This window comes from Meyerozyma guilliermondii, genomic scaffold, assembly GCF_000149425.1.
Source record: "Meyerozyma guilliermondii ATCC 6260 scaffold_5 genomic scaffold, whole genome shotgun sequence".
Taxonomy (NCBI): Eukaryota; Fungi; Ascomycota; class Pichiomycetes; order Serinales; family Debaryomycetaceae; genus Meyerozyma; species Meyerozyma guilliermondii.
Window position 1 is genome coordinate 391,810 of NW_001809796.1, and position 13,777 is coordinate 405,586.

General features: G+C 43.1%; 5 protein-coding genes across 5 annotated transcripts; 2 read left to right on the plus strand and 3 right to left on the minus strand. All coding sequences in view use genetic code 12, as the record gives it.

Annotated features, from left to right (window-relative positions):
- Nucleotides 1-266: 266 nt before the first annotated feature.
- REV3 (Rev3p) lies at nucleotides 267-5,048 on the plus strand (the record flags this gene model as incomplete). The annotated part of the gene is made up of 1 exon (XM_001483386.1): nucleotides 267-5,048. The coding sequence occupies one exon, from the start codon at nucleotides 267-269 to the stop codon at nucleotides 5,046-5,048; it is 4,782 nt and encodes a 1,593-aa protein (XP_001483436.2).
- A 558-nt stretch (nucleotides 5,049-5,606) lies between these two features.
- On the plus strand, nucleotides 5,607-6,284 carry PGUG_04166 (CDP-diacylglycerol--inositol 3-phosphatidyltransferase; the record flags this gene model as incomplete). The annotated part of the gene is made up of 1 exon (XM_001483387.1): nucleotides 5,607-6,284. One exon carries the CDS (start codon nucleotides 5,607-5,609, stop codon nucleotides 6,282-6,284), a length of 678 nt encoding a protein of 225 aa, XP_001483437.1.
- A 124-nt stretch (nucleotides 6,285-6,408) lies between these two features.
- Nucleotides 6,409-8,772, minus strand: PGUG_04167 (anaphase promoting complex subunit 5; the record flags this gene model as incomplete). Its single annotated transcript, XM_001483388.1, has 1 exon — nucleotides 6,409-8,772. One exon carries the CDS (start codon nucleotides 8,770-8,772, stop codon nucleotides 6,409-6,411), a length of 2,364 nt encoding a protein of 787 aa, XP_001483438.2.
- Nucleotides 8,773-8,878: 106 nt separating this feature from the next.
- Nucleotides 8,879-11,017, minus strand: PGUG_04168 (uncharacterized protein; the record flags this gene model as incomplete). The annotated part of the gene is made up of 1 exon (XM_001483389.1): nucleotides 8,879-11,017. The coding sequence occupies one exon, from the start codon at nucleotides 11,015-11,017 to the stop codon at nucleotides 8,879-8,881; it is 2,139 nt and encodes a 712-aa protein (XP_001483439.2).
- Nucleotides 11,018-11,108: 91 nt separating this feature from the next.
- Nucleotides 11,109-13,484, minus strand: VPH1 (H(+)-transporting V0 sector ATPase subunit a; the record flags this gene model as incomplete). Its single annotated transcript, XM_001483390.1, has 1 exon — nucleotides 11,109-13,484. The coding sequence occupies one exon, from the start codon at nucleotides 13,482-13,484 to the stop codon at nucleotides 11,109-11,111; it is 2,376 nt and encodes a 791-aa protein (XP_001483440.2).
- Between the last annotated feature and the right edge of the window lie 293 nt (nucleotides 13,485-13,777).

Below are 13,777 nucleotides of genomic sequence, written 5' to 3' on the forward strand. Positions count from 1 at the left end.
TGCAAATTGCAGCCGTAGGTCAACTTGATAGAATTACGCAATTTGGATAGTATTACGAGAATCTTCTATTTAAGCAGTAAACGGGCCATAAGGTCTTGATATAAAACATTCTAATCACTCCAATGCAACTTATTTTCAAATCTTCTCATTTTTGGCTCATGCTTTTGGTTATTACTAGACTGGTTTCTTTCCTGCGCCACATCGCCTATTACATGACTTAATTGGCATATCTCTACGGCGCTATTTTTAGTCTAAGACAATGTTTTATGTGCAGTCTTCATTTTGTCATATGCAGTCTCTTCTCTCACCTGCACTCCTTTTATCTGCACTCCTTTCAATTTTTCTTATCTGCACTTTTATCTACTCAGTGCATGGGCTTTAAAGTCCAGTTCAACGACTATGACACCTATCAGTCGCTACCGCTGGATATAGACTGCTTGTATGGACAGGTACATGTGGTGCCAATTGTACGCATCTACGGCTCATTTTCGGTTTCTAATACCGAACCCCAATCTTCGGTTGCAACTTCTTCCTCAACTACTGCATCTGCAACCATTCTTGATGAGTCTGCATTGTCATTTACCACCGTCTTGCACGTGCACAACTTCTTTCCATACTTTTATATTGACGCTCCTGTTCATAGCGTTCCATTACAAACGATAATTTCCTATTTGGAGTCATGTCTCGGAGAGTCGTTTCTTCGCAATCCAGGTGACGATGATGAATACGAAAATGAAAAGGGAACCAACACCAATTTGCCTGAGGCTACTGCTGGAGGATCGGACCAGAAAAGAAGATTTATTGCACGGATTTCTCGTTGTAAAGGTACCCCGGTATATGGGTACCAAGTGGGTAACAAATGCATGTTGAAAGTATCATTGCTTTCTCCAGTTTACAAGACAAGATTGGTACGTTTGATACATGATAAGAAAATCAACTTTGCCAACTTTTGCTCCACAAAACAAAAGTTCAAGCCAAATGTATACGAGACCCATTTGCCTATGCTTCTTCAATTCCTCACGGATTTCAACTTATATGGCTGTGGTTGGGTTGAATTGGACTCTTTCTGGTTCAGGTCTCCTGTTCTTGACTACAATTCTCCGGCTCTTAGCTTCATTTCCACTACGAATACAGCACATTTAAAGCACAGTTTGCGCAAATATTTGACCCAAAAATCAGTGCTCAATCCTCGACATTATCCCAGAATAGCCAACAGTGTCCTTGAAATAGACGCTATCACTGCCTCGATTGCTAATAGAAATACTTTGCATGCTAGGCATCTTCACCATGACTTTGTTGAACGATACAATTTCAACCCCAATCTGGTGGAAACTCCAACTTACTTGACATCCACACTGCATATCGTAAAGGACTTGAAATACCAATGTGAGATCAGAGGAAGACAGCCGGTGAGCTCACAAAACATCGGTAACAATTTAGGGTTCAGATCAACGGAGTGGGCTAATTCAACTGAACTTCGAAAATCATTGGACTATGTTATAACCTTGACCGGAGCCTACGAAACCGACTACAAAAGCTACTCGAAAGCCCGAATAAAAGACGACCATCCAGAACTTCCGTCGTCGTTTGCACTCGTCGATATTGAAAAAACATACGATCCAAAACCTAAACTACTTCAATGGTCTGGTTATGACTCTCTTTTCAGCGAAAAGCAAGAATCGTTTCAGTCGCAACTTTCTCAGCTCTCGCAAGCCAAAGAGCAAAAGAAAGTGTTGAGTTCTTTCGATTCTCTTTCAGATGCTTTGAGTTCCTCAAAAGAGGTTCTGGACCTGCCGTGGGACTCTGACCAGAACGAAACTGAAGAAAAGAGCGAACAAAATGAAGAAAAGAGTGAACAAAATGAACCTTTGGCGATCAATTCTGAGACGGACGAGCCAGAAGAACACTCCCAAATCATCAATGATGAAGCTATGTTGCAGATGACTCAAAGGCATTCTCTCAAAAGACCACTTGAAGAGCCTCCTCTGTCTCCTGTTCTACAAGTGAATAGCTCGTTTTCCGAATTGGAACCGCAACAAGAGTTAGTCAGCCAAATCGAATTGTCGAGTTGCAATGGATACTGCTATGAATTGAAACAACCGGCTGCAATACAGAAAGAATGCTTTAAAGATGGACTAGATTCAGAAGGCATTCTCCAGGTGGACTATGTTGATCCTTTCTATTCCAAGTCCGTTGATGGGGCAGCGAAACCTTTGGTTTTTGCCAATAAAAAGATCGTGGTTCCCTGTCTCAATGACTCCACCATTGCTCCATTCAGATTACAAGGTCAAAGCACTCCTTCATTTAGTGTCAAGAGTGTGTTGAAATCAGCTTCAGGTGGCATGGGTTTGAACAAAAAGCTGTATTTATGGGAGTATGCTGTTACACCACCGCTGTCTGCAAGCATAAAAGATTGGCTTGCAACAGAGAAAAAGAAGCGGAACACATACACACAAATTGAGCATCCTAATAGTGGAACCGCTGCCAAATTCAAGTACTCGTATCGACTGGAACTGTCGTCACGAAGACCAGATTCTTTCATTCGACTAACGAACTTTCATGCTGAGATCCATGTGAATACTGATTCCAATTCGCTTCCAGATCCAGAATTAAATCTGGTTTCTGCAATTTTTTATCATTTTGACGATGCAAATCTTATGTTTGACAAGATTCCCGTTACTGGAGTGTTAGTTAACCGTGAAACTTGTAACAACGTCCACCTATTAAAGTCTGCTGTTGACATGAAAATCGAGACCTTTGAGGATGAGAAATCAATGGTGGACCGTCTCCTTTTTCTCGTGGAAGCATTCGACCCAGACATTCTTTGTGGCTACGAAATCAATGCTTCGAGCTGGGGATATTTGGTTGAGAGATTTCGAGCGGCATACGACATAAATTTGCTACCATTGCTTAGTCGTTGTACTTTCAAAAGCAATGGTAAGTTTGGAGATAGGTGGGGCTATACTCATACCTCGGCTCTCAAGATTAATGGGCGGCACTTGTTGAACGTTTGGCGAGTTTTTCGATCCAATGTGACTTTAACGTCGTATTCTTTGGAAAACGTTGTCTTTCATATTTTGCACCAAACAATAGCCAAGTGTTCCAATAGATCCCTATCGAAGTGGTTCCGCAGTGACAATGCAAGCAAGCTCTTGTTCGTCCTAAATTATTACATGCAACGCATACTTTTGGTCCAGAAGATTCTTGACGTTAGAGAGATTATCACCAAGAATGTAGAAGAAGCCAGGTTCATTGGAGTTGACTTTTACTCTGTATTCTTTCGTGGGTCTCAGTATAAAGTGGAATCGATTTTATCGCGGATTTCAAAGGTTGAAAGTTTACTATTGAATTCACCTTCAAAGACCCAAGTGAGTAATATGAAGCCGCTCGAGGCTATATCGTTGATATTGGAACCTGACGCAAACTTTTACAAGTCGCCTTTGGTGGTTTTGGATTTTCAATCTTTGTATCCATCCATCATGATTGCGTACAACTACTGTTTCACCACACTATTGGGAAGACTAGATGGATTTGATCCCAAGAAAAACACCATTGGTTTCTTGAAGCACTTGGACTTACCACCAGGACTTGTTAACCTATTGAAAGAGAACGACGACATCAATCTCTCACCAAATGGGTACATGTTTGCCAAGAGTTCTGTCCGCAAATCGCTACTTTCCAAGATGCTTGAGGAAATCTTGAATACAAGAATACAGGTGAAAACGGTTATGCTGATGTTTAAAGACGACACCAATCTCGCCAAATTGCTCAATTCAAGACAATTAGCCCTCAAGTTGATTGCAAATGTCACCTATGGTTATGCTTCGGCATCTTTCAGCGGAAGAATGCCGAATTCTGCCATTGCCGATGCAATTGTATCCACCGGGCGAGAGATTTTGACGAAATCAATTAATATCATTGAGCTGGCAAACTATGGTGCTAAAGTTGTCTATGGTGATACTGACTCTTTGTTCATGTATTTGCCTGGACGAAGCAAGGAAGACTCATTTAAGATTGGACGTGAAGTAGCAGCACATATAACTTCGCTTTTTCCGGATCCCATTCAGTTGAAGTTTGAAAAGGTATACCATCCATGCGTTCTATTGAGCAAAAAGAGGTATGTTGGTAACTGCTTTGAGTATGAGTCCCAACAAGAAGCTACATTCCAGGCGAAAGGAATTGAGACGATTCGAAGAGATGGAATTCCAGCTCAACAGAAGATAGTTGAAAAAGCACTAAGAATACTTTTCACTACCAAAGACTTGTCGCTCGTCAAGGACTACACTCTCACTCAGTTCCGCAAAATCATAGCCAACCGAATATCGATACGGGACTTTTGCTTTGCAAAGGAAGTCCGTTTTGGAACCTACAAAAGCTTGAACCACATACCTGCTGGAGCCATGGTTGCAATGCGCAAGGTGGCTCGAGATCCTCGGTCAGAACCTCAGTATAGAGAAAGAGTACCGTATGTGGTTATTGAAGATGCCGAGAAACCTCGAATACGTGATAGAAGCGTGCCTCCAGAAGAGTTCATTGAAGCTTATAGGCACTTGCGGCCGGTTCGCCTTGACTATGAATACTACATAGGACGAGTTTTGATTCCTCCGTTGGAAAGAATTTTCAATCTAGTTGGAGCGGATATACGAGGTTGGTATAAGGAAATTCCCAAGCAGACGGCTACAGATCTCCACACTGGAGTGTTGAAGATGTCAAGACATATCAAGTCGAAAACTTGCATTAACTGTGGAGGACAAGTTGCCGAGGGTGAATCTACAAGTGTGTGCCGTGAGTGCCTCAGCAACGAACAGGCATTGATGGTGAATTCCGTGATGAGCACTCGTTACAGAGAACGTCATTTGACTGAAGTTGCAAGAACTTGTTATCATTGTATTAGCTCCACTTATGCTTGTGGCAGTTCGATTCAAGGCTTGGAAACACAATGCGAGAACCAAAGCTGTGATGTGTATTTTGAAAGGATTCGAAGCGTTGTGTTTAAGTCGCAGCTCGACCAGAAACACCAGACAATAGAGGAAGCTGTGGGGTGGTAGATGGAAAGTCGAGAATAAAGTTGAAGAAGGTTGCAAAATGAAGACAAAATGAAGACAAAATGAAGACTAAAATGAAGATTTAGCTTGTGAATTAGGGAGACAGGCTTGAACAAAGAGAGAGATTAAAGTGCTAAAGTACGGAACAATTGAACTGTGAGAGGTATTTGATGAACTACATTAATGATATAATAATACGAAGAATGAGAAATAAATTAAAGTTGCAAATTGCAAAATTACAAAATTATGTAGAAAAATATTTACAAAACGAAGATATTTATCCAAGGCAAAACAGACAAACCATTAAGACAACAAACAAAAATCACCTCAACTTGCCTTTCTCATCTCAATGCCCTCAGCACAAGCCTCGCCCAACCGAGCAGTTTCCGGGAGTGTCGCATGCGCCGCTTACATCAGCAGCACCATGTCAATGAAAAAAGTGTCCCAGGCGAGTTTTCTTCCCCAGATCTATGAAGCCCAATTGAACGTGCTGGATCCACACTTGATTTGAGGACTTCTAGTAAACTGATACATCGTTACAGCTGCAGCATCTGATTGAATATGGCGTCGAAATTGCCCGAGGATCATTCGGCACCTTCCGAACAATCCGTAACTCCCAAAGATGTTCTACTTTTCATTCCCAATTTGATTGGTTATACCCGAATACTAACGGCTGTTCTCTCGTTTGTGTGTATGAAACGCCACCCGGTGGCCATGCTTTCACTCTATGGAATCTCTGGATTTTTGGATGCATTTGATGGATGGGCTGCGAGGAAATTTGACCAGGGAACCCGGTTTGGAGCCGTTTTGGATATGGTAACTGATAGATGTGCCACTACATCGTTAATATGCTACTTGTGTGTGTTGTACCCGCAATATTTTCTTGTTTGGCAGCTATTGGTGTCGCTTGATTTGACGTCTCATTACATGCACATGTATGCCATGACAACCTCGGGTTCTGCCTCGCACAAAAATGTCGATGCCAAGCAGTCCAAGATCTTAAATTTGTACTACACAAACCGAAAGGTTTTGTTTGGGGTGTGTCTCGTCAACGAATTGTTCTACGTGGCAGTCTATTTGCATTCGTTTAATTTTTTCTGGCTCGGAACCGTGTTGGTTTTTGTCAGTGCTCCCGTGTGGTTTTTCAAGCAGGTTGCCAACGTGATCCAGCTTCGGGCTGCCGCACTCATCATGATCAAGTTGGATGCTGCTGACAAGTCGAAGCGCAAGGCAGAGTAAGAGAGTAAGAGCAGAGGTAGGCCGAATTGGTCAAGTAATACAGTGTAGTAGTTAGTGCAATACAGAGAATGTGGACACAGAGATTGTGGAATACAGAATGTGGTATGAATCTTTCATGCCCGCATCAAACCATCATTTTCACACACTCCTCCAGCAATTGTGCATTGAGCTTGGTTATGGCACGGTGAGCATGGCCCACCAAATCATTGTTTTCTTTGAACGTTGCCATACTTTCTTCTAGCTCAAAACACTTTAAAAGGTTTTTGGAATGTTTAATGGCTTTGAATCCTTTTATAGCAGCGTTGAGATAGCGTAGAAATTTGTTGAAAAGATCTTTTTCCGGACCAATAGTGGTATCTTTTGTCCTTGCCATACCATAGCACGCAGTAGCTAGCTCATAATATGCGCTTGATGTAAGTTCCACGTTGTAGTTGGCCAAAATCCGGGGTATGTTTGCAGTGAGAATCTTGTAGGAGTCTTGAAAACCACCAAGATTGGCCTGAACAGAAGCCAAAAGTACAATGCCCTCGCATGCTATTGACGAAAAACCAACGTCTCGGGCCCTTACAAGCTGGCTCATCAACAAGCTGAACGCTCTCAGCGGGTTTCCCGTTTCGTTGTATATGGTACATTGAAGTAATTTGAGACGGAAAAGACCATAAAGACTAAGATCTGTCTCGAAAGCCAGCTCGTCTAACGAAGACAAAAACGAAGAGATTTTGGCAAGAGCAGAAGCATAATTTCCAAGTGCCATTTCCACTTTTGCACTAAGATAAACCAGCTCAACTCGTACATCGTTTTCGTGATTGTCGCTGCAAAGCAAATCACCAACAAGCTCCCTAGCTTGGAAGAGGCGTCCATTTCGAAGATGGAGCTCAATTAACAACATGACACAGCGCATCTTGACCATGTTTTCCAACGCCTGGTCTTTCTTGTTTACAAGCTTTTGAAGTGAACAAATATTCTTGTATAATTCCTCACCGTCTTCATGAGCAAACCGTAGAAAGCAGCGCCGAATTTCCATCGTCACCTGGTCAGAAAGTTTTCCAGTTTCATTTGCGGTATCAGAAGCCATTGAAATGTACAACTCAGACATATGTGGCTGGCCTATTCTTGCCCAAGCCGTGGTTGCCATTTCGAGGGCACGAATGTAAGTGGGCTTCGAATCATTGAGAGAAAGATACAATGCTTTCACGAGACTTTCAAGGTATCTTCCCATAGTTCCGGCAGAATCCATGATATGAACGGTTTCATAGAGAAAGCTCATGCAATGAAGCAGTAGCGACACCGATTGCGACTTGGTAATGAGAAAGTCGAGAAGATGCAGGGCATTATTGTTGTGGTAAAAAGTCTGTTTTTTCCATAGCTCGGGCTTGCATTTCATAAGATTGTAGAGCCACGAAAGAATAAAGGTAAGCGTCGAGTTATCCTTGTTTTCCCGCGCCACCGATATAGCTTCTTCGATAGCATCGAGAGCCTGCTCGTACTCACCGAAATACTGATGCAACGACGCTCGGGAAATCAAGGCAAAATGGTAAAAGTACTTTGAGTTATTGGAAACCATGTAGTCAAAGTACTGATGCAATGAATCGAGAGCTCCGTGGTAGTTGGACTCATGGAGGTTTTGTAAGTAGTTGGCATAGTAGTAAGATGGGGCTTGGCTGAAAGTCAAGTTGAGAGCCAGAGATGGCCCTTGGTCCTGCAACGCCATAGCAGAAAGCACCTGGCGCATCAGAGAAGGAAGCGTACCGCCATAAGTCTCCAAAAGAATTACCTGTTTTTCAAGAAGAGCTTGGGTGGATGATTTTGATAAAGAGACGAGCCCGGTGGTGGTATTATGTGATTCAGCTGCGGTGATGGATATGCCCAAAGTTTCGTGCAATTGGCTGGTGAGGTGTGTATAGACGTTAGCATCTGTGTTGGGGGCTGTGTCATGTGGTGGGTTTCCGCCGAGACTGACAAACAAGTGGTGAGATTCAGCCCTAAAGTCGACAAAAGATGCAAAAAATAGAAACACTTCATCAAACTGTAGAAGCCGATACGTGGTGGTTAGCTTCAGGATAACTCCCCCAAGAAAAGACCGAGGTGATATGGCCTTTGTGGTGGCATTTGGGCCATCTTGCACTACTATGGTGTCTTTGGGCAGAAGAAACAGCTCGGCTTGTTTGACTTTGAAGTCAAGATCATCAACATTTTTTATGCTCCAGAGCTCCAGAAGGAACAACAGGGTCAAACTATTGGAGGTGGAGTCATTTCCGTGTCTCAATGCCTCAATTTTGACTTGTTCTATGAGTTCTAGAAGTCCAGGAAACAATAACAATTCCCCTTTGTCATTCAGTAGTGACTCGTCTTCAAGAAACCTAACCACCACAGTCATCAAGGGTCGACAGCACTCAATGGGGATCCGATTTCCAGCATATAGGGATACAAGAAGAAGTAGACATATTCGGATGGGAGTAATGTCTTCTGTGAGTAGTACATTCGTCATAAAGGAAATAAAGATTCGCGAAAATGAAAAATGCTGCAAAAAGTATTCTATTATGAGACAGAAAAATGTTATTACTACTTATGGCTAATTTGGCCACTGGGATCCGCTACTCGTCGTCCGAGTCAACATCGATCTCGGGCATTTCGAAATCCGAGTCGTCTGAGAAATCTTCTCTAAGATCTTTCGCAGCCGATGGCTCGGTCAACTTGGGATTATTAGCTTGCTTAACTGGCTCTGGTGCTCGTAAGTTTTTTGGCTCAGCTGGCTCAGGTTGATTGCTTATGCTATGCTGGAGACTTGTGGAAATTTGGGGCTCAGAAACTTGAGGTTCAACAGAAACAGCCTCGGGAATTTCGATCTTTCGTCTCTTGTTTTCTGGTTCCACTTCTTTGGTTTCTGGTGCAACTTCCCGTTCCGTTCTGCTTCCGTTAACCACTTCCTCAGCTTCCTCTGCTTCCTCAGGTTCTTCCTCGCTTTCTTCTTCTTCTTCTTCTTCTTCTTCTTCCTCCTTCACTTCAACTGCCTTCAATACCGGTGGAAATCTTGGGTTTCTGAAAACACTCAACAATTCGTCTTCCTTCAAAATGCTGCACACAATTGGCAAGATAGAGGTGGTTTCAAAACCGGGATGCAACACAGCATTGACCAAGAGGTTTCGAAGTTGCTTAGGAACAGTTCCCTCTTGAATATGATGAGATGCCTTGACTGCTTCCACTATGACAAATTTGCACACCTTATTATGCTGGGCGGAGGGAAGATCAGCACAACTAATCAAAGTATTGACGAAAGACTGAACATGGTTTGTGGTGGACTCGGAAACTGAAATGTTGAAGAGATGCTGGTGCGATAAAACATCGGCAAGAGGAACAGAAGCTTGTTTCTTTTTCTTCTTACCATTGGAGGAAATTGTGTTTGCTGTGTTTGAGCTTGTGTTCGAACTTGATCTAGGCTGAACTATAGCCATTGCGGCATCTATGAGCCTCACGAGTCCGGTGGAGTCTTGGTAGTAGGAAACCAAGGAAATGTTGCAAGCAACACAATCAAGAACAAGACAGATGAATTGTTCATTAGCCACAATCTGGTCGGTATCAAGCGACTTTTTCTTCATTGGGATCAAAGTTTCCAACAATCCAAGAATTCGCCGCATATATGGAACCAAAGACCCACGGAAAATCAGAGGTAATACCTTCAAAAGCCCCAAAGCAGAAGAGTGAGCACACTGGAGAGTATTTCGAATTATTTGCTTGGTGCTTTCGTCTCGTATTTCTCGCTTAAATGGTATAAAACGAGAGTTAATTGAAAGGACGGCTTCGACGACCAACGCTATAATTCCCAATGGAACTTTGGCTACAAACGATGTAGGAGCCAGTAAGTAACCACGAATGAGTCGCAAGAGGATATCAAGTCTCTCAGGCAAAGAATAAAACGAGGAAGGGTCGTTGATGTCGATTGAAAGAGAAGGAAATTCCAGTTCACCAGATGACGAACGGGGAATTTTTTTGAGTAATTTGCCCAATTCGGCATCGTCTTCGAAATTGAGGAACTCTCCGTATATCTCTAGCGTATTGGATAACTCTCCAATAAGAGAAAATAAGTCCAGTGACCACCTTTCTTCAGGTTCTATCTTTTCCACTGCACAGAGTGTGGAAAGAGTATTGCAAAAAATGTCCTTGCTGGAGTCTGGAAAGTTGGAGAACGCAGGACTGAGTATGGTTTCCATGATCTTTGATCTTAGCTTGTTCCCAAAAGGACGAAACGTGGTTGGATGTGCTCTGATATACGGTGCTAATCTGGAAACCAAGTAGGCTGGATCGTGTGAAAATTTCTCCAAGTACAAACCAATGATAGCAGGCAAGTTGGGAGTGAGGAGTTCTCGAGTCATAGTAGGTTTTCCTCGAATACTATCGCAAACATGGTCGATACACTCAACTAATGACTTGAAGTAGACGGCACTGGTGAACTGGTTACATTGTTCTAAAAGCTTTAAAAGCTGTCCTATGATCTGCAGACCATCACCAGCCATAATTTTGTAGTTGTCAGCCAACACGCGTATCACATTTATGCCAAACCACCGCCGAAACTGAATTGAAGATCGAGTAAGGTTCAAGGTCCGAGACACCAAATGCTTCTGGTCGGGTCCAGAAATGTTCAGCCAGACGGGAGAGCCACTGCGGAGACTGGAGAGCACCGGAACAATTGTCTTAGGCTCCTGCAACTCACTCAAAATCACAGCCAATGGCAACATGCTTTACAGAAGAAATCGCGATACCAAAAAGTTGAGATGAGCATCGGTGAGAATTGCAATTATTTCCTGCATAGTGCAGATATCTAAATGTCTAGAGAACATTGACCAACAAGTCGGTAAAGCCAAATGGCTGGTATAAGGTACCTTCACCCTCGAAGAACTTGGACATAGATTCCACCCAGTGCAATCTGAGAGAGTGCAACATGGCAGAAGTACCTTCCATAACCACCAAAATCACCACCGTCAAGATGAACCACATACCAAATAAAATCACTGTCATGAATACGCCAACAAATCCAGTCATTCCAAACGAGTTCTGGATGGTCATGGACCACAACACAGTCGAGAGCTGGGCATGGGCCAACGATAAGGCCCACAATCTAAGGTAAGAGGCCGTGTGAGAAACACAGTTTAAGCAGAATTCGATGGTGTGAATCACCTGGTGGATCATAATGTCACCAAAGTTGTGTCCATCTTCGCCCTCTTCATCGTCGTCACCATGTTCTTCGGCTCCATTTTCCACAGCGTGATAGCCTTCTTTGTCCATTTGACGTTTCAAGTAAAGAGGCTTGAACAACAATAACCATGGAACACATACCAAAGCCATCAACAAAAGGAAGACTTGAACTCCACTTTGGCCACTATACAATGGCTCTGCGACGGTTCCAGGAGACAAAAACATTGAAATCAACATATTAAGAAGTCCTGGAGGCTGTTGTTGAATTGCAAACCAATCGACAGACCACTTGTAGACAATACACAACGACAAGTAACCAAAGATACCTTGCATGAAGAGAAGACCTGGCACAAAGTTTCCGATGATATCCACCATGCTGTTGAAGTGGACATAGTTCACCAAGGAGAACATGTACGAGTATGTCATATGGATATACCCCATCAAAATGGAGAGTTTCATTTTGTAGGAGTTGGAAAACAAAAGTGCATTTTCAGTTCCATGCCAAGCAGGGTCTAAACCGAATGCATAGGTTCCTACCTGAGTAGCTCTAATTGTTTCACCTATTTTGAAATTTTCTGGCCATTCCCATCCTGACTTGAACACCGTCATGGTCTTGGAAAAGACATCGTTGTACAAGAAACCGGTGTACATGGAAAAGACACCCATCAACAAAAGAATGTACCGACCACTGTAAGCCATATCAAAGATTTCGTCCTTTTTCATCATCCCCAATTTTTTCTCGTTCAAAACGAGAAGCAGCGCTGCCAATGCCAAAATAAAACCATGTCCCAAATCACCAAACATGATTGCAAACATAAAGGGGAAAGTGATAATAGTGGGCAATCCGGGGTTAACTTCACGGTAGGTAGCTATGCCGTATGCATCACAAATGCTCTGGAATGCGCCGGTAAACTTGTTAGTCCTGTGGAATGTAGGAGGCATTTTGGAGGTTTCCAACAAGTTGACAATGGTGGGAAAGTTTGAGTCGCTGCGAACGGTTTTCTGGAGGGTTTCGATTTCGTCTTTTGGAACCCAACCTTCGGCAATCAACAGTTTTCTCAGAGCATCGTAATCGCACTTGTTCATGGTGTAGTAAACGGCTTTTTCACGAGCAATCACTTCCCACCATTTAGCCAAGTCTCTGGAAATAGCGATGAGCTCAGAACTTAAAGCGTGCTCAGTTTGGGCCACAACCGTGGACATATCTGCAAGTTTTTCGTCGACTTCTTTAAGTTGTTCACGTCTCAAATCCGGGGTAATATCCACGTCAAACAAGTCGGCATCCAACGATTCGGCGATTTTGCGCACTCTTTGTTGAATCAACGAACCATGAGCAAAAATGATAAAAGCATTTTTGTCAACTGAGGTGTCGGACTTGTAGTCGTAAATTGGCTGGGAGATTTCCTCCGAGTAGTAATAGAGATTTCCTCTCAATACACGCCAAAGAATCTGCTGCAACGTAATGGCTTTGGAACGAGGAATAATACCGGAAATGAAACTCGAGTCACCACGAGAACCATTGGCAGCAGTGGCTCCACCACCCTCTTCCAACGCCGAAAGAAGTGCCTCTGTCTCGTCTTGACCCGAAGAAGGGGCCCCTACAGAAGACTTGAAGAAGTTGTCAACCGCATGAATCGTCCATTTTTTCTCCTTCAATTCCCGTTGGCGGTCGTACAAAACACCAGCAGACTCGGTCAATTGGCTAACTCTGTCCTCCAAGAGTTGAGCATTTTCTGCGTGCTCGTCGATCTCCGACTGGGGAGGAATCTCTGTCGATTCAACGGCATATGGGTCGCTGCTTACTTCGATACCCTTACGGTCCAATTGAGCTTTAAAAAAAGTGTACTGTCTCTCAATGTTGTCGAGTTTTCGAAGCTCTTTGACGAAAGTTCTTTGGAATTCATTGACTTTCGCATTCAAGTCCCGAAACTGAACGAGATTGAGTTGTCCAATTTGATGAATAATATCCCGAGACACTTCGGTAGGAACATAAAGCTGGACAAGCAGCATTTCCGCAGAGCCTGTGTTAGTATAAAAAGAAGGTAATTTTGTGACTGATCAATGCAGCGTGTCACGATGCACCGGAAACAACCAAAAGACTTACGAAAAACAGCTTCATACTTGTCCGTCATGATGGCAAGTGTTGGGGTGAAATGAGAATTGAGATTGGAAGAGACGGGTACTGCAGGAGGGAGGATACTGCAGATAAGCGGCGACGAAACAAACTGCAGGTAAGACAGGAATCCGATAAGAGAAAAATTCAATAAAAATCCTATTGCTGAAGAAGAGAAAAGCTGGTTGTT